Here is a 22,920-nt window from a genome sequence, read left to right on the forward strand (position 1 = left end):
ATGAAAACAATGATGAAGGGTCTTATGTAAACAAAACTCAAGTGTTTTCCATTTCAGAGACAAAAGTTGACAAACTTAAGTGGGAAAAATGGAATGACTCAACCTTACCAGAGTCTGAATGAGTTATTCTTACAGAGAAAAAGCCCAGCCACTTCCATATGTAAAACTTATTGCGACTACAGAGATGAGGTTGCTGCAGATGATGGGTTTCTATACAAAAGGACATTATCATAACACCACACAACATGAGGTTGGAAATGCTAGGTATAACCTACAGTGCCCATTTGAGTATTGAGAAGTGCAGGAACAGAGCCCAAGGTGTTCTGTTCTGGCCAGGCATGCATGCTGCCATCAAAGATAAGGTATCCAAGTGGAAATCTGCAATAAATACAGGAAACAAAAATGCAAAAAAAACCCACTGAAACCACATAAGATTCCTAATTTCACTTGGCCCAAGGATTGTTGAGCAAAATGGGAAAGATTATTCCTTATAGGTGAACTAATAATTGGGGATCTATGTTCCTTGGTTTTGTTTTTAATAATTTAAATTAGACTAGCACACTGAGTTGCAATTTAAGAACACATAAAAAACTACAGTTTGTTCATTTTTTTTACCACAACATTGCAGATAAATTAATAAAACACTATCATTTACAAATGGCTCACTCAAGCACTTTTTAGCATTTCTCCAAATACATCACATCCGGTCCTTGTAATCACATTTCCTATACAAAAGTTAGCTAAAGCATCAAGGAATTTCAAAAAGTGTCTGCAGATTCAAAAGATACATATTTAGCATCAAAGGAGTATTTCAGCTTAACACGAGATTACTTACTAGGCTCAACAACCTTAGTATTCAAGAAAAACTGTAATGACAACTTCTATTAAGTTTCCGTGTAGAAAAAAAAGACATAAACAACAGGAGTAAAAAGGTGATAATAGGAATGGAAATGATTATTTCTCTTGCAACAAAGAGTAATTTTCTAAGATAAAACTGAATGAAAACTATATAATGGGTCTCAGTCTTGCTGCATTCTTAGAGGAGGACAGATGTAATCTCAACGGGAGAAAGGAAGGGGAAGGTGGGAAATGGAAGGCAAGGCAAGGGATAATACTTCTTTGCAGATGAAACAACAAATGCACATCCAGGAACATCAGAAACACCTCAAGTGGAAAACACAGGATGTAGGTGGAGAATTCACTCCAGCAGATTACCAGAATTCTGCAGGAATAACTGCTTTGAGTACATTAAGTGACTGTATATTGGGAGAGCTATCAAGGTATAAAATAGTACAGGCACTGGTCAATGTCCAAGAATAATGTGGTTGCCTATCTAAAGAGGGAAATGTTCCTGTGGTGTTTCACTAATATATCCTGCTAATTTTTGTCTCTGTATATAAAATTTATATTTGAAAAGGCCTATTTTTTACAAGACGACTACAGCAAGGAGGAAAATACTAGTCTTTTCCAGTATTTTATTTTTTATATTCATCAGAAAAAAGACAACAGAAGTTTCTACATTTCTGGGAGGATGCCTCTTCTTCCCAGTTCTTGCTGAGCAACTTGTAGTAAAATCACATCAGTAGAAATAAATAATAGATAATATATTAATACAGAAGAGTTTTCCTAGAAATATGAGGTAAGGATATCCTTTCTATCATGAAAACACTACTGCATGGAGTTGTTTTTCAAAAAGAATCATGGCTAACAGGGAGAGCTTCAGAGAAGTTCACTTTTCTATGTGAACACTGCCAGGGTGACACCTCTGGGAACAGGGAGATGTGTGGAAGGAAGTTAAGAGAAAGAGTAGAAGATCACCAAGAATATGGAAATCACTGTGGCAGAATGACATGGAAAAGAGACGGAGGCACAAAAATTCCAACTCTGACTTTATTGTGGAGAACTTGCAAAAATAGACTGAGCTCATCACTTTGAGTTAAGAAGAGACGTGGGAAACAAAAGCTCTCAGGTTTCATTGTAGTGAGGGAAAGGAGGCTGCACTCCTTTCTCCATAGAAAATACCAAAAGACATCCACCACAGAAACCAAGAAAATCCACACAGATGCTTTGGAACTGAAAGACTGGGGAAACTACAACAGTATCAGGAAGTATCCAAACTTGAAGGCACCTAGTTGAACTGCAAATCTTCCTGAGGATCAGATTCTTCAGGATAAACTATAATGGGATTTTCTGGCAGAAAATTGACCCAAGACAACAAAGGTAGATGTTGAGGATGGGATATTTAGCTCCACAGCAGACCAAGATAACACTCAAGGTATATACGTATATGTGTGTAAATATATATATATATATATATATATATATATATATATATATATATATATATATGTATATATATATCCATGGCCTTTGAAAACCTGTGATTATCTTTACATCAAAGTAGCACTAATTAGAAATAAGTTTGTCACTTTCTGGGAGTCTCTGGTACCTGGGTTCTCAGGTTCCCATACTGACAGGACACAGAGTAGAAATTCTTACAATTGGTTAGCTGTGTTTTAGTTGGGATTGATTTACTGATTAACAAAATGTGTCCTTTTACAACAATAATTAATTTTAGCGTTGGATTTATTTTTTTTTTTTTACTTATTTTGAATAGGATTTAAAGTGCTTCAAAATGCTGGTTTTAACAGTATTTATAATTCCACAATGGTATTACAGTTTAGAAGTAATTGTAACTGTTAGAAAAACTTGCTATGATAAGGAATAAATAAAGAAAACTGATAAGAAAAGGCCCCTTGGTAAGATCACACTGAATTTAATTTATAGAATATTTTGATATTGGTAGCTGTCACTGGGTAGGCTGTTAACTGCTTTTCCACCATAGTTAACTTTACTCATCCATATAGCGCTCCTAGGTACTTTAAAAATTAGTTGCTTTTCACAAGTACTATAATCAAAATCTTAATACTGGAAAAGTTTGGTTCCTTGCCATATATTGATTTCTTCAGACAGCTTTAAAGCTGTCAACCTTTTTTTTTTTTTTTCTTTCTCAGCGTAAGTAACTGATAATTAAAGCAGAAGATATTATAGATATTATTCTGTTATTTGGAGATCACTGACCAGGCTGTAAATGCTTTAGTTGGCTGACAAACGATGCACAAAGGCTCTCACTTTCCTATTTGAGCTTTGGGTGAAAATGAAAAATTGTGCAATGTGCATGGTAAACCTGAGCAAGAACCCTTACAGATGAGAAGCATGGGTGGTAAGGAATAATTATGCTGACTGACCCTTTTTAACTGAAAGTTGCAACATTATTATTCTCAGAGCCAGGAAATGTGAGTAATAGACTCTTGGAGCCACAATTTCCGAATGGCAATACAAGTAAGCATGACTGTTAAGCAAAATAAACATTTCTCTAACCTTGTACGATTCTTACATTATTTTGATTGTGAATATAATATGACTGATATTATTAATCAATATTATTTGAAATGTCTGCTATTTTGTATTTTAGTTGGGATACAAAAAAAAAATTAGCCTGTTAGCAAAATTCTAATTAGGAAGCTACATTATACATTATTTGTATGTGTTGTAAAATACACACAAAGAGATCATGTATCAGTAAAATGTGATATGAAGGCTTTACCAGCACATGGGTAATATTTGACCATGGTAAAGCCATAAAAGTATTAAATCCTTCCAAGTTATGCAGTCCAGAAATATGATTCCTATGCTGCACTGTCAGTTTTTCTACTACACTATCAATTGTTCTCTGTACCCTATACATTAGACAAGTATTTGCCAAGAATTTTACAAAGGTTGAAATCTTTATGGAAGAATGGAAAAAACTACATTGAAAACCTGAACAAGAAATAGAAGATGAAGAAGAGATGAGAACAGTACAGATTGGTAGGGAAAGGACAAAAGGGATCTCAGCTTGTGTTATAGGTAAAAAATGTGTATACATTTCCCTCTACAGCCTGGGTCAGGAGCCAAGGTTACTGATTCTCACTATTCTTCTGCTGTCAGTAAATATGTGTGAAACATCCCAGCAATGTTCCCCATCTCCTCCTGGTGCCAGTCAGTGCAAAGCACTAAAGCTTCTACTGCTGTTGCTACGACAGCAGCCCAGAGCAGACACAAAAATGTCCCATGGTGGCTGGTGGCCTGACAGATGGCCAGCAGTATCCCATATTATGGAATTTCTGTTTCTTTTCAGCTTCTGTTTCCTCGTTTTAGAAACAAGGAAATTATACTCCCAGACCTCACACACAATGTAAATGAAGTATTTCACAGTTCAAAAATTTCAAAATCAAATTCTCTTATGTAGCTTTGGTTTAGCTGCTTTGTGCATGCACGTTACATTTACATGATCACATCTTCTTCCATCTTAAGCAGAGAACAAGAGCATAAATGAGAGCCGTGTAAAGGATGCTGCCATCCATAGGACTCCTACTTCCCTGCTTTCAAATATATGTGGGAAATGCTAAGAAGCTTTATTTCTGTCTCTGTACCAACTTCACAGGATGTAGAGACAGAGGACAAGAAAATAAAAATGTGATGAAGGCAGGAGATGGGCTGATCAGACAAGGGAGCTTGAGATAGGGAACAATGTAGAAAAAAATTATGAATAAAAACAGGACAGAGTAAATGGGCCAAGTGGAAGCTGGGACTGATTAGAGTTTTGGGATAGGAGAAAGGACAGTATGGCTGCTCTGGAACTGTACTCTCCTGCTTTTTCTGCAGAGTTCATCCCTTTTCACAAAGGGTCAATTACATTACACGGATCTGCTAAATTCCCATAACTCCAAGCATATTCAAGGGTTTGAATATATACAGTTCTCTACAATATGAAGAACTGACAAATTGAGTCTTAAAAGTATCCAAGTGAGCAATCAAAATTATATACCTAAATTTCTGGTTTAATATGAAAATAATACCAACCCTATTTACTTCAGAGTATAACTGCAGATGAAAAAAAGTTCTTTTATAACTAAATAACTAAATATATTAGGAAACACTCAGATGTGATGGTAGTGACAAATGTGTGAGTCAAGTAATAGGTCTGTCTTCAGAAGGCAGTTTGAGAAAACTGGAGTGAATAACAGACAGGGCCTCACATGCGATAATAAAAGGAAAAGAGAAGAAATTAATTAGTTGCTTATGTAATGATTACTGTCTGTCCTGTGCAAGGGTTTACTTTGTTATCCTGTGGAAAAATATATGATCAGAAAACAAAGAATTGCCATATAGTGCAAATACAAAGGAGAACTGAGTTAAGTAAGCCTGCTTAAAATTCTGTCATTTTGAAACTTAACAGAGTTTTATGTGTTCAACTGGTATAATGATAACTGCTAAATTAATAATTTATGCTAATGAATAATAAAGAATAGATTTTAAACGTAAAAATATTATTTTATCTTAATGTTGCTTTTTGCTTAGGAAGAACTTGAAATAAGTAGAGACAGTGGCATGATATAGAAGTGGGACCTCAAGTTTAGGTGTTTTGAGATTTTTTTTTTCCTGGTTTCTACCAGGCAGCCTTGACTGCAGATGTTTGAGAAAAGCAGAGAAGATGAAGTAATTCAGAAACAGCTTCCTAAGATAAGTAGAAACCTTATAAAGGGTTTGCTTAAAATATTCATGCTGCCTAAGAGTCTTGACTGTGTTTTGCTTATGCATTCACATTTCCTCAAACTTCTACCATTTGACCCATCCCAACCCAAAATCCAGGTCCAAATCTGAGTTTCTCTGAAGTGTGCATGTCTTTCTCTGCTTATACTTAAATGTTTTCCCTGATCTCATTTACATCCCCTTTTGCCTATCACATATTCTTCTGGCAGCATATATCAGCACGACCTAAACTAATAGCTTCAAAACATTATTTTTTACTTTGTGGGAAATCAGCTGTAAATTTTGCATGTATTGTTTACCTCTAGCAACTAGATTAGGTAAAACTAGAGAGCAATTTTACTCCAGCAGTTTTCTCATGCTTGCTTTCTTATTTTTCCCACAGTTTACATCAAGAGTTGTTTGGGTTTTTTTAAACCAGCATATGTGCTGAATTCAAGAAATGTATTGTAAAAACAGAATACTGCTAAGCAGTATTGGCAGCATGTGGTATCCATTCATACTTTGCTTACTGAATTTTCCTCATTTCTTGTGAACATTTTTCCATCTTTACCAAATTACCAGCTCAGGAGCACCGCCCTGTCATAGCACTAATAAATGCTATAGTTCTTCCACACAAAGAGTTGCAGTAGAGCATATGTGCAGAAAGACAGAGCATAGCTACATCTCATGATTCTCTAACGTTCATCATTCAAAACTGTTACTCCAAAGAACTGAAAGGAATGGTAAAGAACTCATTTTAAGCAGGGGATAACTAAGTAAACATTAAAAAACCATAGTCACATGAGAAAATGCATTAGGCTGGTAGCAATGATACGAACCTGGGGAAAATTATGCAAGCGTTTCGGAAAACCAAATTGTTCTCCCTCCAACTGTGTCTGAGAAACTGCAATGCTTTACTGCTTGTGTAATCAGAAGTGTTTCATCAGTCTGATTGTATGGGAATTTTCTGTTCTAACTAGCAAACTCAAAGTTCAGAAAAAAAATTGAATAGGAATTCAAACATTAAGATGAAATTCCAGAAGTTCTGTCTTTTGTCCATCCCTGTCACCTAATGGACACACAAAAGGACATACTAGATCAACAGACTTATGTACAGAGCCCCCCTGTATGGAATTTCTAGAGACTTCAATACATGTTCCAAGTAGGATCAGCCCCTTCTGCAGCAGCTCTCCAGACAGCATTTCTAATTTCTGATACAACTTTACATAATTTGCGGTCAAATAAATATTTATAAAGAAAATATTTGTTCTTTATATCTTACTTGAGTTCTTGTGAGCTTGTGGCCAGCATACTCCGAATGCTTTTGTCAGCCAAGGGACAGCCAGATAAACTGTAAGACATGGCAGGACATACAAGTATGTTAATCTTCTCATTAACTGAACACTCCCAAACAAACACAACATAAAAATTAAAAAGTAAAAGTTTGTAATGCAGAAAAGCGATGGGGCAAGTGCTGTAATATTGAATTTCGTAATATAGTTAACCCTCTGAATATATTTAGTTATCAATATTACTTCCAAAATTACATACTGTAAATGTTCTTGTTTGTTTGTTTGTTTCTCTATGAACTATGAAAATATAACAAAAATATTGGAGATTCCTGGGTTAACTACTTAAATGCTTAAGGAATACTTTGGAAATTTTAGTAATCTATTTAAAAATAAAAGACGTTTATACAACACACAAATTAGCATGCTTTTAAGATCAACATATATTACTCAAAGGGTTAACACATAGTTCAACGTTTTACTTTGACAGCATTGTTGAGGTAAGCTGAAAACAATAAATTGAAAAGACAGAATCCACCATGAAAAAAATGAAGTCACACCTTCTATGTGAGGCGTAATTACCAGTCACATGACCACTCCCATCACACCCTGGTGTTGGACATCTGCCACCAAACAAAAACAAAAACAGCCAAAATAGTAAGTATGTTTAAAAAAAAAACTTTTAAAAGTTTCATTGTTTCCAGTTTAGCTGCAATGACTGCAAGGGGTTTTAAGCATCCTAATCGAAAAGCTGCAAAATGAACAGGTTTAAATGAAAATGGCGTCTCCATACAATATAGCATCATTAAGAACAAGCAAATACACGTTAGCTTATCACTTTACTTAACTGGCAGTTTGAAACATTTATATGCTGCAAATGTTGCATGCTCATACTGCAAGGCGTATATGTATTCGTTGGTTTAAAAAAAGACAAAGAGAGAAAAAGTTAAAAGGAGATAAATAATTTCACCTCACATTATGCTTACGTTATTAAATCCTTTTTGCTCTCTTTGCATTGAGGGTATTTGGGTTTAGGACTTGGGATTGTAACTTCACCAGGATACCTTCTTTCTTCAAGTGCCTCTTGGAAAGGATCCAAATCTTCCGGCTACAGGTAAATATATACATATTAATTTCAGCTAGAGAAGGTCACAACTTACACAAAATAATGCAAAGCAGAGTCATCAGATGGTATCTCCTTCTTATCCTATTCTGACAGAGAAAATTAATGAAATTATTTTATATTCTTTCACGTACTAAACTTATGAATAATATTTGAATATTTTGATTAAGAATTCACAATATGTGAAATATATAATTTATTTAATTAGAAAAATAAAAAGGAAAAACTCCAAGCTTTTTCTGTAGCTGTCATTTTATTTTTCTCTAAAGACTCAGGTGTTTTCCCTAAAGTCACTGCACAAGAGAGGAAATGCAAAAAAGATAACTAAATGCAGTATCTTATGCATCAAAAAGCCATCTTAAATAGCATTTTTAAGGATTTAGAACACCTCAAAAATGAAAGAGAAGCAATCTTAACATCTACACACAGCATCTCAGTCTGGGATGAATCTCAATGGATCTGTCTGGCAAGACAGAATGATACAATTTTTAATTATCTTTAGTGATGTTCAGAAATTCAAGCCTATCTATTTCAGGAACGCAGTGGCTGATTGCAGGGATTCAGGGATTCCTGCAGATGGTGCTATAAACAACACAGTAAAAGTAGGGAGCTCTTACTTGGAAAAAACATGCAGCTTTACCTCACATTTCCTTGATAGTGACAGATTTCCTGCCAACTTCGGTGAAACTAATAGCAAAACTGTACCACCAAAGCTAGAATGCATTCAGGCTATCTAGTGAAAATGCCACTTCATCATATATTTCAAAGATACTGAGAATAGTTTTATGATTTAATTAAATTGGCAAGAGATGTGCTAAACAAAATGATTAGCCTAATTTTTAGCGATAAACCAACTAGAAGTCCTCAAGCAACTAAAATGAACTGAGTGCAGGATTTTAAGCCGCAGAATGAATAAGGGTTAAAACCTGACAGAAAAAAGCAGCATCACTGAACCTTGTCAGCAGACCTCTTCAGTATCCTGTCTATTCTGTTTTGAAAAGCAATAAAAATTCACTGACATATTTTCTTTACTTGCCTCTTCTGTTTAAAGGGTTGCTGCTGTCTTGGTGTTATAAGTAGAAAAGCAACACTGATTTCTTATATCCCTTCTTTGTATTTTTGAAAAAAAGTGTTTCATTAATGCAGGCCCTTTACACAGAGCTACCAAGAGCACATAAGTAATCTAGAAGATTAGTTGAAAGCTTACATTATACTCTGCTGCTTTGTTTAAATTGATTTCTAAGTAATACATGCTTTCAAATAGCACATCATTTATGGTTTTCAAATTCAGGAGAGTATCTTGTCTTCAGAGCTGATTATCCCAGTACTGCACGGTTATGTCAACTTGCTTATACAGAGTAACATAATCTGGATATAGCAAAACATCTTTAGTGAAGAAAATATTTGTTAACAAGATGATGCTGTTAGAAAACATGATTCACATTCATGGTTCAAATGTTGTCCTATGGAACTCAGTCACAGATCAGATGTGTGCCAGTATGATATAGTCCTAAAGATTAACCAGCAAAAAACTCCTTTTTGTAGAAAATCACCAGTTTTGTCACATACTAATTTTGCTTCCTATTTCCCTCCAAATTCCAGAAAATTAATGAATTACCAAAATTAGACTGCTACAAGAACTATAGAGATGAAAAAGACATACATTAATTTCTTTGGAATCATCTTCATCTATCCTACTTGGCTTCATTTTAGTGTAGTCCACTGGCAAGTCCCAGCAGTCACCCTCATTCAGTTGGTAACATCGGTTGTTCATCACGGCTTGTCGTTGTGGGGACATTGGCTCCAGTGGGGTCAAAATGGTGCAGCAACCATCTCGCTGCCTCTGCTTGTTCATGCTCAGATCCAACGTCCCATTTTCATCGACTTCCATATCAGGATTCTGTCAAAATAAGAAAAATATTGTTAATTCAGCTTCACACTGGCAAACTGCTACCTCTTCTTCAATCTGATTGCCTAGCAGAATGATAAAATGCTTTTCCATTCCTGTATAGATTGTAAGCATTGAGCCCCCTCCTACACATAGCATGATGCTGTTACACAACATTAATGCTGTTAAAGTAGATTTCTTCCTGAATGGCTAATTTGATGTTTGGGGGGAAAGGGGAGAGTCTTCAGTACCCTTCTTTGCCACCCAGCACATAAGTGCAAAATCTGATATATAAAGGAGAAAGCTCTAAAGGTATTTTCTTGCCATTGTCTTTATGTTCTTGATTTATTCTGTGGCAGGTGAAGTAATCTGTGAGGTAACATCTGCATAATTTTTGTTTTCAGTCCTGGCATGCATCTGGGTGATTGGAGAAACAAAAACCAGCTAACATTAAATAATATTTGTTTCTTTTTTTTCTTTTACATTAGCAGTCAGTGCTTGAATAGATAATGTCAGAAAATTAAACAGGGAGGTATGGTACCAAAAGAAGTCCTTTTGGACACCATTTGACAATGAGGAAATGCATTTAAGTTTAACAGCTTCTTCCCTGCAGATGAACACGTATTAACAATTCATGTACCTATTTTGATAACTATTTGTTCCAATTTCTGTGACAACTGGTACTGTGAAAAATAGGATGAGTATGGGCTCTTTTGCAGAAACAAACAAAGTGTTGACTATTATATTAGATAAGGAGAAATAAGATATATTAAAATGAACACAAAATTTAAAACTACAGACAGATAAGATAAAAATGCCCATTGAGAATGCCTCATCTTTCCAAAAATGAAGTATTCCATGAGAAATTTGGTTTCATTGTGAAATGAATGTGAATCTGACTGACTCCTTGTATGTCTGGTGACTTTCTTTCCTCTTGAGTAACAACAGAGCTGCAGGAAACCACTGCAAATGCAAATCTCTCTCTCTGAATTACTGCCTTTTGTTAGAGCTTATATCTAATTGCTGCTATCCAGCTAATTTAATTTAGAAAGTATTTGTTTATCTCCTCAGACTCATTCCTTCAGTTGCAATATAGTGACACATTAGGAAAGAGGCCCTTACTGGCTTAGACGCAGAAGATTTTTAGCATTGTGTTCCAACTTCTCCCATCATACTGAATAGAGAAGAATCGCATTTATTTACATGAGAGAAAGAGATTTCCCTCTTGAACAGTATTAAATCAATTAATATAAAAAGCAGTGTTTGAAAACAAAGTCCATTCTGCCTTAGAGCATGATTATTACTAAGACTTACTGCTACAGGTTTAGTTTGTTATGAATGATCATAACATGAGGTGGTTTGCACAATAAGGGAAAGCAAACCTTTGTCTATAGGAGAAGAAGAGAACATGTCTGCCAGCTCAAAATCTCTCTACAAGCAGAATAAAAATGTTTCCTCTGCACTGCATCTGTCTGTTCAGCCATCTAGTGGTGTCCTGTAGGTTGCACTGTAGTGTTTGCTTGTGCATGTTAAATACTCATTTTTGAACAACTATCAGAGCCAAAACTTTAAAGTTAAAAATTAAATCTACTAAATCTTTGATGAATGTTAATAGTGCACTGTTTTTTCTTAATACAGAAAGCTTAATGACAAAAGCTTTTATTTGTATCTGTATGGCCATTTTATATGGACATATAGAACAGCAGTCACTCTGCAAGATTGTTATGCACCTTTTAAGTCACCTGTACCGGAGGATTGGTTCATTTCAAATATATTATGCATTGACTTAAAAATTCTGGTATCACAGACAGGCAAGAAATTATAACATACAGCACCACAGATTTCTCTGCACTGAATCTTACATTTCCATTTGTGCCTTTTAAATGAAAATGCAGAGTTAAATCTTAATCCCTTCACCAAATGTATGAACCAAACTGCATTTTGCAAAAAAATCCAATACCCAAACAGTAGTAAAATTAGTACCACCTGAGCAATCCAAACATCTTTTATAATTATAGTAAGAGACAAATTTAAAAAAGGAGTACATGGTATCAGTATCATTAGTTTATAAAACCATCATAATTTCCTGTGATACTTGTGAGCAATTTGTATCTTTTGGTATTTTTTCTCCCTGCTTTAGCAGAGCCACCAGATTATGTTAATTTTGAGAGGAAAAAAAAGGCAAGATGTACTAAAGCTTTTCTCTCAAACAGGGCTGCAGAGCAAGTACAGTTAAGAGAAATCTTCATCAACGAACAGATTTACTAATTTTTACCCTTGCACAGAGATCCTGAGGCTTAGTGGAGAGGTTCTGAGGCATCTCCCTGCAGCGGGTGGAGAGATTCAGAATAGCAGTAGCAGCCATGTGTGCTGCCTCCATGTCATGAGTATAGTCAAAGCTGCTCTTGCTGCAGGTACTGCTGGCACTGCTGCCTCCACCACAACTCATATTGCTGCTGCTGCTAGGGGCATAACTGCTTGTTGTGCTGCTGGTTGGACTTGAATTCTTACAGTAGCGTTTAGCTGTGGGAAGAAATATGACAAGGATGACTCAAAAGAAGGAGCATTCTGCATAAATGAAGAGGAAAACAAACTGCTGGAGGTGAAATTTATAATGAGGAACAGTAACCAATGCCAAAAAAAAAAAAGCCCGCAATAAGAATGATGGCTGTATTTCTTGATTTCTGTCTGTGAGTTTTATATGCTACATGTGTGAGATTGCATGAAATAACCTCCTGTAAAAATCTGCATGACATGATCATGAATTGTTCTGACAAACAGGCTGGATTTATAAAACAATAAAAACACAAACACTGCTTTTACCCCACATATATAGTCAGACATAAGGTACAATCTGCTCAGCTCATTCATTTTTATTAATGACAGGCAATGTAACACTATGGGACCTTTTCCTATTTACATGAGGAACTGTTAGTTTAAGGCCTAGAACTCCCCACAGTTACTGGAGATCAAACCCACTTCAAGGCTGATGAGCTTGGCCTCTGGGCCACAGCACCACCCATATGTCCTCAAACACCTCATGCTTCCTAAAAGCTTTATTTCCTCCTACACCACAGGCAAATATTATGGCACTGGTCTCCCCAAAGACAGGAGCATGACAGGAGAAAAAAGGTGGTTGTCATGAGTTAGTTTTACCATGACTTGCACAAAGGCAGAAGCAATGGCTGTTTATATGGCAACAACAGGTACAAGTGAAAAATCCTCCCTCCCCTTTCAAACAATCTGAGCACCTATAACTCTTCATAAAACCAGTAAGGACCAAAGGCACCCCTCCCTGCTCCCAGTGTGGGCAGTGATGCCCAGCTGTGCTCTGACTGCCACAAGCCATAGGTGGCCACAGCAGATCCAAAGCACTGCCAGTGCTCACGTCCTGCCTATCTAAACAAAAGGCAGCACTGCTGCTGCTTCTAAGTAATGCTCCTTGCAACCAAAGGTATTACAGCAGTAAGGGCAAGCAGCCCTATTAGCCCACTTATTTCCCCAACCCTCTTCCCAGATAAGCTGTTTTAAAAGTGTTTACAAAAATGCAAGAAAGTGTGAGCTCGTCTCCAAAATGTGTAAGTTTTCGTATTTTCAGAAAAAAAATAAAAGTCAAGGTCAGAGGATACATCCATGCATATTACAGCAACTACTTCCTCTTAAGATGGAAATGTATACTGCAGAGATCATACCTTATAGCACAGAGTAACAATAACCAACTAGCATGCTGATTAGAGAGCTATACAAAAAAGGTCAGGCCCTAGACAGAGCTCTTCCATGATGGGCTCCATTTAAATGCCAGGCTCTTCACTTGTATTTGTCTGAACAGACATACATATAATAATCTGCTCCCATGAGCACAGCCCATTTGTGAGCCATGGGCTGCTTTGGTAGGCAGACAGGGTTCAAAAGAAGAATCTGAAAGCAAAATGTCTCTGCTAGAGCTTATGACATCTTCCTGTCTCTAAAGAACTGAAAAAAATCATGGCATCATTTTTACTGCAAAGGAAATAGTGTTTTACTTAAATCATTAACAGATGGAGTTTTCTCAGGAAAGCCACATAATGTACAGGGTGTGATTTTTTTTAAGTGAAGTGAATGCTAAACATTCATCACTTTTTTTTTTGTTGTTGTTTTGAACACATAGTAGCACTACACTATCAGGCTATCCACTAATAATGAATTTGTGAACTGCTCCTCAAGAGTTTCATTATTAATATAGTAGTCAGTGGTGGTCATTAAAAATTCAGCATTTATCCATTGTTATTTTGTTACAGTATCCAAGACACGCAAGAATTTTCCTATACTTAAGGAAGCAAGTAATTTAATAATTCAGTTTTTACTGTGTTATGTTAACACAGCAAGCACTCTGTACCACTGAACCTGCCAAATTAGAACTATCTTTCAAAAATCATCAGAACAAATAAGACTTTTGTCATTTTCAGAAAATGTTAGTCTTGTTATAGCAGGTTACATTTAGACAGACGTAAGAGACATATTACATGTGAAATTATATATATATATATCTATATATATGAGAATGTGTGCTAAAGAGAGGGAGGGAAAGAGGCAGCTTTTATACATAGGACTAACCATCAGAAACTCATGCAGGCTCTGATATGGACTCCTCTGTGGCCTTGGTCAAACTACATTATCCCTTGAATTCATTTTCTCTACAAACAGAAAGTAGCTTCTAAAATTTAGTTGTGTTGTGATTCACTTGCAAAACACTTTGAAGATGTAAAGTGCTATAAGCATGCTACACAATTATTAGCTTTCAGATTACCAATAATTTAAGCAAAACTTACTTGGAGAGAAATGGCCATGGTTATCTTAACTTTACTGCAGCTGTACATTTAAAGATGAGTCACATAACCCATACTGTTCATTTCACATTAGCTTTTCAGAGAAACAAAGATCATCAATTTATAATGAATAAAATCAATCTGTTCACTAATGAAGGGAAAGCTGCATTGTTTCAATACCAGATAGTTCTGCTTGATACAATGCCCATCCCTGTGGCACCAGGTTTACGAAGCTCTGCAGTCCATCTATGCTTTGCAATCCAGAGTGAAACCAAATGTGAAGAACACCTTCCCCATTAAAAACAGACACAGGTCTAACCATCTGCATACCCAAACTGGGCTCCCTTCAGATTATGCCCAGGGGCTGATTACAAAGAACCTCTCAAAGTCCAAAGGCTTCTCTTACTAATTAACAATGGGGAGTGGGAGAGATCCCAAATACAACAAGACAAAAGGAAGGTATTTGGAGTGGAATTCAGTTCTGCCCAGGCATCTTCATCCCCAATATGGTCTAAATACTGCATATTTTAGTAAATTAATTATGGTTTCAACACTTTTTTTGACTTGTACATATAGGCTTCCTATATAGGCAGTGGAAAAAAATAGGAACTTTCAGGCAATGGTTCACCTGACCAGTTTTAAACAAGCACTTCAGGAAAAGATGAACTAAATCAGAGAAGCATCTACCCTTCTTCTTGAATCTGAAAGGGGTGCCAAACTCAGCTGTCGGTGCTAACATTACAAAACTCTGGATATGGTCAGATGAATCCCACTCGTAACATTTTTTCAGTGTTTTGATAGAATGACCCAGGCCTATTGGTGGGATGACAACAATTCCTGCCATCTCCTAAGCAACTGAAAGTGTTGCCATCACCACTGCCTGCTGTATCCAGCTTTTCTTATCTTTACTGCTGTGTACCATAAGCCCAGCATCCAATACACTATGCAACTGGTTTCAAAGGAAAAACAAGCCCAAAAATAAAAAAATTATCAAGAATTACTAGATCACGCTACCCAATAATCCAAAGTATACATTTTCTGTTTGTTTTTTAGTAAACCATACTGTAAAAAAATACCAAGGAAACAATTCAAAGGAGCTATTTATGTTCATGTCACTCCCAACTGTACACTTACTGAAGATATAATCCCTTTCTCTGATGATAAAATACCATACTAGCTGACAATTTAAAAAGAATTGACATGTGAAACTATTGATTTTCATATCCTTAAGACTACTTCTCTCATATAGTCAGAACTAAAGCACTGTTTACCTGCACATTCCCCCCAAAATCTTAGAGGAACTTTTGTTTTTTTCAGGATGACTTTTCAGAACTGAATCTGCTTTTACATAAACTTGCTTTACTGACATACATAATAGGTGTGCTCTCTGGACCTCCATAAAGTCTTTAGTAGCAATAATTAATTTTTTAATATACAAATATAAAACCACTTAAAAATACTGTGGTGTTTTTTGAAGTGGCTCTTTTAAGTGAAGAGTCTCTTCCTGGAATCTCTTTCATATTCAGTTATTTACAATAACTGTCAGCAAAATCCTTGTTCCATTGAAAGTTAGTGCCAAAATGTTTTAATAATTTCAGTGTGCCCAGGACTTCACTTCATCATTCTAAGAATTCAGCTGATTTTCCTGAGCCAATTGCAGCCAAATATGTTGGAGTACTTCTGAAATTTCAGAGATGCCAATCCTAGAGATTTCATGAAAATCACTAACAGGGAAAAGAACTGAAATCAGGCCCCACCTCTGGGACCATGTTGGCAGGTCGGTCTGGCCAAACAGCACTTGGAAGCAGGTGTAGTGTGCACTGTGTCCAGCACAGCCAGGAGTATGGAACAAAGCCATAGAGCAGCCTTTGTTGGCAGCCAACCCACTCCAGTGTTAACAGGCTTCCACTGTTCCCAGCACACATGAGCCCCCTACACCAGCTATACCAGCATCAATCACAGGTATGCAGTGTCTCTCACTCCCCTGTGGCTTACATTACTGAGCAGTGAAACAACCTAGTCCCAGTCCTATAGCTAAGAAAAATTCCTATTTCTATCAAAGGAAGATGACTGTGCATAAAGACAGTGACCTGTATCAACATAGCCTTTTATTATTTAAGGCCACTGTAAACTTGTGCTTAATGTTACATGTATTTTCAAATCCTGGTGGCTTGGGACAAAAAGTAAAGTTTGTCATTATTTAATGAAAAAGGGGCCTTAAATGAGAAAAATATGTATCAGTTGCTTATGCATCAGTAATTTGATCTGAAAATAAACTTTTTCACAGGAACCCCAGCAGTATTTTGATGCTTTCCTTTCTACACAAGTAGAGAGAATACGTATACAATATTTAATACCTAATTTACCTTATACTAATGTATACTCATTATCTCCCTAACCACAGTTAGTTAGTGCTTTACTTTTAATGGTGTTCAAGCCCTTATACTAATAAAGATAAATAAGATGAAGGTATGAGGGAAAAAAAAGTCTTCTATTAAAAATAGTTTCCTTTCACAACCCTCTTCTTTTCTGCAAGAATTCCTATCTGCAAGAATATGTCCGTTAATTCTATGAGAAAGGAAAATATCCAAAATATCAGACATATGAAGGCAAGAGCCATAGTAATTTTCTATTTGTAATTTGTAATTTTCTATTTGTTCACTTAACAGTCTGTGTTCAGGCAATAGCATAAATTTTTCTGTACAGTATGTTTCTTTCTGTTTTCTTAAACAAAAAATCTGACACCTGCCTGAAATTTCTTATAGTAGTCACTGAGTAGTATCAAATATTTTAACCAAAAAATAAACTGCTAGCACTCAAAAAGAAAAAAAAAAGTATGGTTTAGTTTTATATATATATAGAATATATATGCATATATAAATGTATTGTTCTGAAAAATTCCTGATTTGTTCAAAACTACAATCCTTTTTTATCCTGTAGTTAATTTTTCTCCCCTAATAAAAAACCTCTTGCCTGACTGATTCCATCCACTGTCTTCTCCTGAACTGAAGCTAGTATCAGGCTTCTCCTGAACATTTTAAATATGTTAGGTTTTCCAGGGAATTCAACCAGTGTATTTGTGAGGACAAAATAAGCAAAAATGCCTCTTTAAGTATGTAGCAGTGATTTCTGAAGCACAGTGAGGCCCAGGTTTTCTACTTCCACATCCCCACAGAGCAAGTATGTTATCTTTCTGGGTTACCTGAACTGCCGCACGGAGACGAGAGTCCTAATGCGACCCTTGAGGCCAGGTGTCCCACACAGTAACATAAGGATTATCTCTATTACTTAGCTTTTATTGCCATCTCAATACATCCCAGGAGCTTAATAGCTGGAGATGTCTTTTGCCAGTGCAACAATACTGAAGCAAGCACCGTATAAAAAACATTTATTTTAAAAGGCCTTTAAAATAACTTACATATGATAGCATTCCTCATAATACTGTATGAACATGAAAACATGTCTTATTTGTATGATGTTTACATATACAACAACATGATTAACTGCAAACTTGTCTCTCATGTATAAGAGTGTGCACCTCCTACCATCATATCCTTTGGGGGATATATCCCTGGATTGCACCTTGGGAGCTATGGCTCTCTTGCCATAGGCATGGTTGTCATAACTGTTATATTCAAACGAAGTCTTAGAGTATTTCTCTAGTTCCTTGGCCAAGTTGGAGCGGGGTGTGGTGGTGGGGACATTGTTTCTGTAGCCATACTGAGGGATCTCCAATTGCTTAACAAAGCACATGGGCCTAGAAATTAAAGATATGTACAGTTTGTTAGATGCAGTTCAGTTTACTATGTTTGTGCATAATTTATAGTTCAGATTAGAAAATCTTAGTTATTTCTTGTACTCAAGAGACAGCAATATATTATTGCATTTCCTTAGTTTGGTTATTTTCAGCAGACAAACAATATTTATTTCCTTGAACAAATCCTAGACAAAATTAATTCTAATGCCACTAAATGTATCCTGCAGCTAAAAGTATTTTAAAGTTCTGTTTTAAAATACTTCAAGGTTTCCCTTTCCCCTTGTAATTGCAACAAAAAGCAAACATTTTTTTCTTTTGGGAGGTGAATTAAAGAGGGGCAAGCAGACTGACAGAAGAAGTTTGGACAAATTCTTTATATATTAAAAAGAAAAAATAGATTCGGAAGCTCCACCTAATTTATGGAGTTTCCTCCATATTTCTTCCAACAGAGTTGTATGCTGTTTTCCTCTGTGCTTTCAAAAGTAACTATTCCTGTTTCATCCTTCAATATACAAATCCATGTTCATCTTGAGAAGAGTCTCATAAGCTCTGTTGACTCTGAGCTGCTGCCTTGCAGGTCCTGCTAATCCTTAAATGCAAGGTTCTGGCAGGAGCTGCAATTCCTGACACACAGATGCACACCTCAAGGAAGGTCCTGAGAATGAATACAAAATAAAACTGTTTCAGTTAAATATCTCTTTCATTTAGGATGAGGGAGGACAGTCAGAAGAAGCCCTTATTGATGTTATTCAGTCATTTGAGAAACTTGTGAAATCTCAGTGAAAGAACGCTGCAATGAACTCCACTGTCACACCATCTTCTGCATGTGGACAGAGAAGCTGTCAGCTCAAAGCAGGCAAACGAAGGCCAGATCCTGCAAACCCTACCTATATAAGAAAGTGTTACGTGACTGGGTCCTAGGAAGCAACTGCTCCACAATGCTGCACGTCTACCTGCTGCATGTAGCAGGAGGTGAGGACGATGAACAGTACACCTGAGGGGCTTCTGCTGGAATCAAGAAGTATATATATATTTTTATTTTTCTTCTTTCTTCTTCTTTTTTCATCTTTTTCTTTTTTTTTTTTTTTTTACTGCATTTATAACCAGAGGAAGTGGAAGGAACAATCACAGGAACATAAATTCAGTTGAGATCAGAAGTATCATCATGTTGACTAAGAAAGTGAAATGTGCTCAATGTAAGAAATAGGTTTTAAATATTATATAATAGTTTCCTGAATGAATTTATTATCATAAAATTTATTCAGGATATTTATGTAAAGATCACCCAAAAATCATATTAGTCATACTATTCCCTTTGATTTATGTATGCTTATTCCTTTAGACACGTCTTCCTCACAAAATACAGTGGGCTTATTTATACAATGAGCTGATATGAATAGTTTGATCCTGTTTCAAGATAATCTATATTTAACCAAAAACCTGCAATTCAGATCTTGAACATTTGGTGCAAATCCAAAATTTCAGTGGAACAGAAGCCCTATGAATCGATTTCTTTTTAAGTAAGAACTTTCAAATGCAGGTGGGATGGAAACTGGGATGAAGACAAATATTCAAGATTTACTCTTAAAATACGCCTGCACACAAACATTATAAATAGCTGCCAAGTTCATCTTAAATAAATACTTCAGTGACTTAAAGGTAAAAGGGAAGCAAGAGACAAGATGAAAGAATTATCTGAGTTGCCTATAAAACCTGAAACACAAGGCAGCTCACAAGTGAAGTTAAGATTGCAGAACAATCCTAGGGAGTTTGCCAGCAAACTGGATGCTACTTTTGAGCAGTTGCTTTCTATGGCAACTAACTTCAGTGGCTCCTCTGTAATGAGCAGTGGTAAAAGCCATTGCATTTTTGATCTGTCTTTTTCCATCAAGTGAGAAACTGTTTTATTCCCTCAAAGAGTGGAGTTTTTTTTACTAATGGGATTTGAAGAACTCTTCTCTAAGAAACCTCTGTGGGATGTTGTATGCCAAGCTGTGCAAACTGAATTAGGGGCAGTTAAGATAAAGCCCATCAAAAACAAATCTGAGGAAGGAGAGCACAGTCAAGAGGAATGATGAAAAATCTTCTGTAGATGTGAACCATAATTCTATCTTTTCAGCTCCATGGAAATGCTGGTTTTTGAAAAGACCATCAAGATTAGATGAACTTTTAAGAGAATATTCGAAGAATGGTGTTGATAATATAGTAGAAAACTTTAAGTAGACCAATTGGTTGTTAAATCTAGAAGACAGCTAAAGACTGAGAACTATGGGATAAGTATGAAATTCTGGGAACTAAAGCTGCAGCACTTCCTCCACGCTCTTTGAGGCAGCTGGGAGGGATGTACCTATTCCAGCCCACAGATATTGCAGTATCCATGGAGAAATTCTGCAGCTTTTGGGGCATCATCAGCATAAGGCTGGTACAATCATGCAGAAGTTTGATTGCTTTACATGCATCCTTCACACTTCAGCTCCTTAGAAATAATATTTTTTCCACCCACATATCTCAAAAGAGGAGACAATAGCACAAAGCTGGATGCAACTTCAGATAAATACAGAATCCTACATGGATGAAGAAAAGGAGTATAATCATATAAAATTGGTTAAAGGTCCCTTCCATATGAAAATTTAGACAATTCTGCTCTCTTTCTTCTCTCTGTCCTTCCTGGCAAAGAATGGGGGGAAGACAGACAAAGAACTAAGCCTGATGTTATTTTGGAATCTAAGCTATACCTGGTACTTTTCCAAGTGTCCTGCCAGAAGTTTACCAGTTTGGTAATGCAGATAGGGCTTCTGGTTTAATTTAAACTGATATTTACTAGTAAAAGCCTGCTGAAAAAACCAAGACTTACCGGTAAATATTAGTTTATTCCCAAAAGATACCAACTTTTTTTCACACTGTTCTTAGACTTTGCACTCCAGCAGTCATCTTTACACCAAACAATGCCTAAGACAAAAATGAGCTTTTCAGCTTTACATGTATTTGCCAAAATAATTACCAACCCTCCCCCATGAAAACTGAGTGGGAAAAATACACTGTGAGAATTGGATCCAGAAGCCCTAATTCTAACTCTTCTTTAAAGGAGATATATATGTATATACAATGTATTTAAATATAAATTCTCAGATTAAGTGAATGTGTGATGAATTCTGCATAAGAATAAGCATTATAGTGATTTCTAATACCTTAAAACCCGATCTGATGCCTGGTTTGATTTTGACACATCACAGTTCTGATGCTTCTCTTGAGCTTTAGCCAGTTTCTCTGCTGCAGCAATAGGACATCCAGAGAGGCTGCAATTACAGAAAGGAAATTTAATTGTCTTGTCCTGCATAGTTTCACATTATAGCACTGATCCAATTACTCCTTCTCCTCCTTAGCCAGCATCAGGAAGAATCTGAAGGAAAAGGGTTTCCAAAAATGTTTTGATCATGTGTATTTTCTTTAGAATAGACTTCTTTTCTTCTGCTTTCAAAGTTGCATGGTAAATCTTACATCTGCTCTTCTTCTCTCACAGTACATGGGTAGATTATTCATGGATGTCAGCCAGGGAACATACCAGTAGGAGAGAAGAATATAAACTGGAATCTACTGTGCAGCTCTGCTAGCAGACTTGTGACCTTTATGCATCTATAAAAGTTGTCAATGAAACGGCTCCTGAAGACAATTAAATGACAACACCATATAGGCCAAATCTTGTGCTGCTTCACACCTCATTCAACTCCATTAACTCCAATCTTTTTGCTAGGCATATAAATGAGTGCAAAATTTTGCCTTGGGTTGCTAAATCTACATGTCAACTGTTAGTGTTTGTTCATGAATTTCAGCCACTAAAGTATGCTTTCTATTAGTAGATGATGTGAAATGAAAAGCATTTCTGCACTGGAAATTCAATAAAATTTGCTAATGCTGAACAATTATTGACGTGGCAATAATAAGCCTGATTCTTATGGAAGATTTAGGACTGAGAAAAAAAATATATTGACGCCAGCAGATGGTGCTCTTAGTGAAGCTGTAAAACCCTGTGACCTGACAAAGGAGGGGTTCCTTTCCTTGTCATAGTCTATTGCATGCTTATGTGACCGCAGCTCTCTGTGCTCTCCACAGGAATAGAAATTAAAATGAAAGGCAAATCAGTGCATTCCCAGATGTTTCCTTTTTTACAGGAAATAAGTGGAAAAAAAAAAGAAAAAAAGTGAAGTAGAGAAAAATGCCCCAAAAGCTGCAGAAAGAGGTGAGCACAGACTGCAGAGTGCTTCCCCCGTGCCCGCCCTCGCTGCCCTAGTTCTGCAGAGGCTGAGGGAGCTCTGTGCAGCTCTGGAGCCATGCCAGGGGGCAGCTGCGCTCCACTGACATGCTCTTCCTCGGACACCTCAAATATTCTAGTGGATATTCAGCCAGAAGTGAATGCTGCTTCAAGCAGCAGTAATTCCCCTAAAGCCTTCTCAAAGGTTTCTGCTGCATCTATTTGCAGCATCACT

General features: G+C 36.4%; 1 protein-coding gene across 1 annotated transcript in view; it reads right to left on the reverse strand.

The window, feature by feature from the left end:
* Positions 1-22,920, reverse strand: part of MYT1L (myelin transcription factor 1 like) — a 220,952-nt gene that overhangs the window by 51,564 nt on the left and 146,468 nt on the right. Inside the window, exons 9-14 of the mRNA XM_053973564.1 lie at positions 21,625-21,732; positions 18,225-18,436; positions 12,150-12,397; positions 9,650-9,886; positions 7,850-7,971; positions 6,857-6,925 (exon numbers count right to left, since the gene is read on the reverse strand). Of these exons, the coding sequence (XP_053829539.1) occupies positions 6,857-6,925; positions 7,850-7,971; positions 9,650-9,886; positions 12,150-12,397; positions 18,225-18,436; positions 21,625-21,732 (996 nt within the window). The remainder of the gene's footprint in view (positions 1-6,856; positions 6,926-7,849; positions 7,972-9,649; positions 9,887-12,149; positions 12,398-18,224; positions 18,437-21,624; positions 21,733-22,920) is intronic.

The sequence above is a fragment of the Vidua macroura genome, chromosome 3 (genome assembly GCF_024509145.1).
Source record: "Vidua macroura isolate BioBank_ID:100142 chromosome 3, ASM2450914v1, whole genome shotgun sequence".
NCBI classification, from domain to species: domain Eukaryota; kingdom Metazoa; phylum Chordata; class Aves; order Passeriformes; family Viduidae; genus Vidua; species Vidua macroura.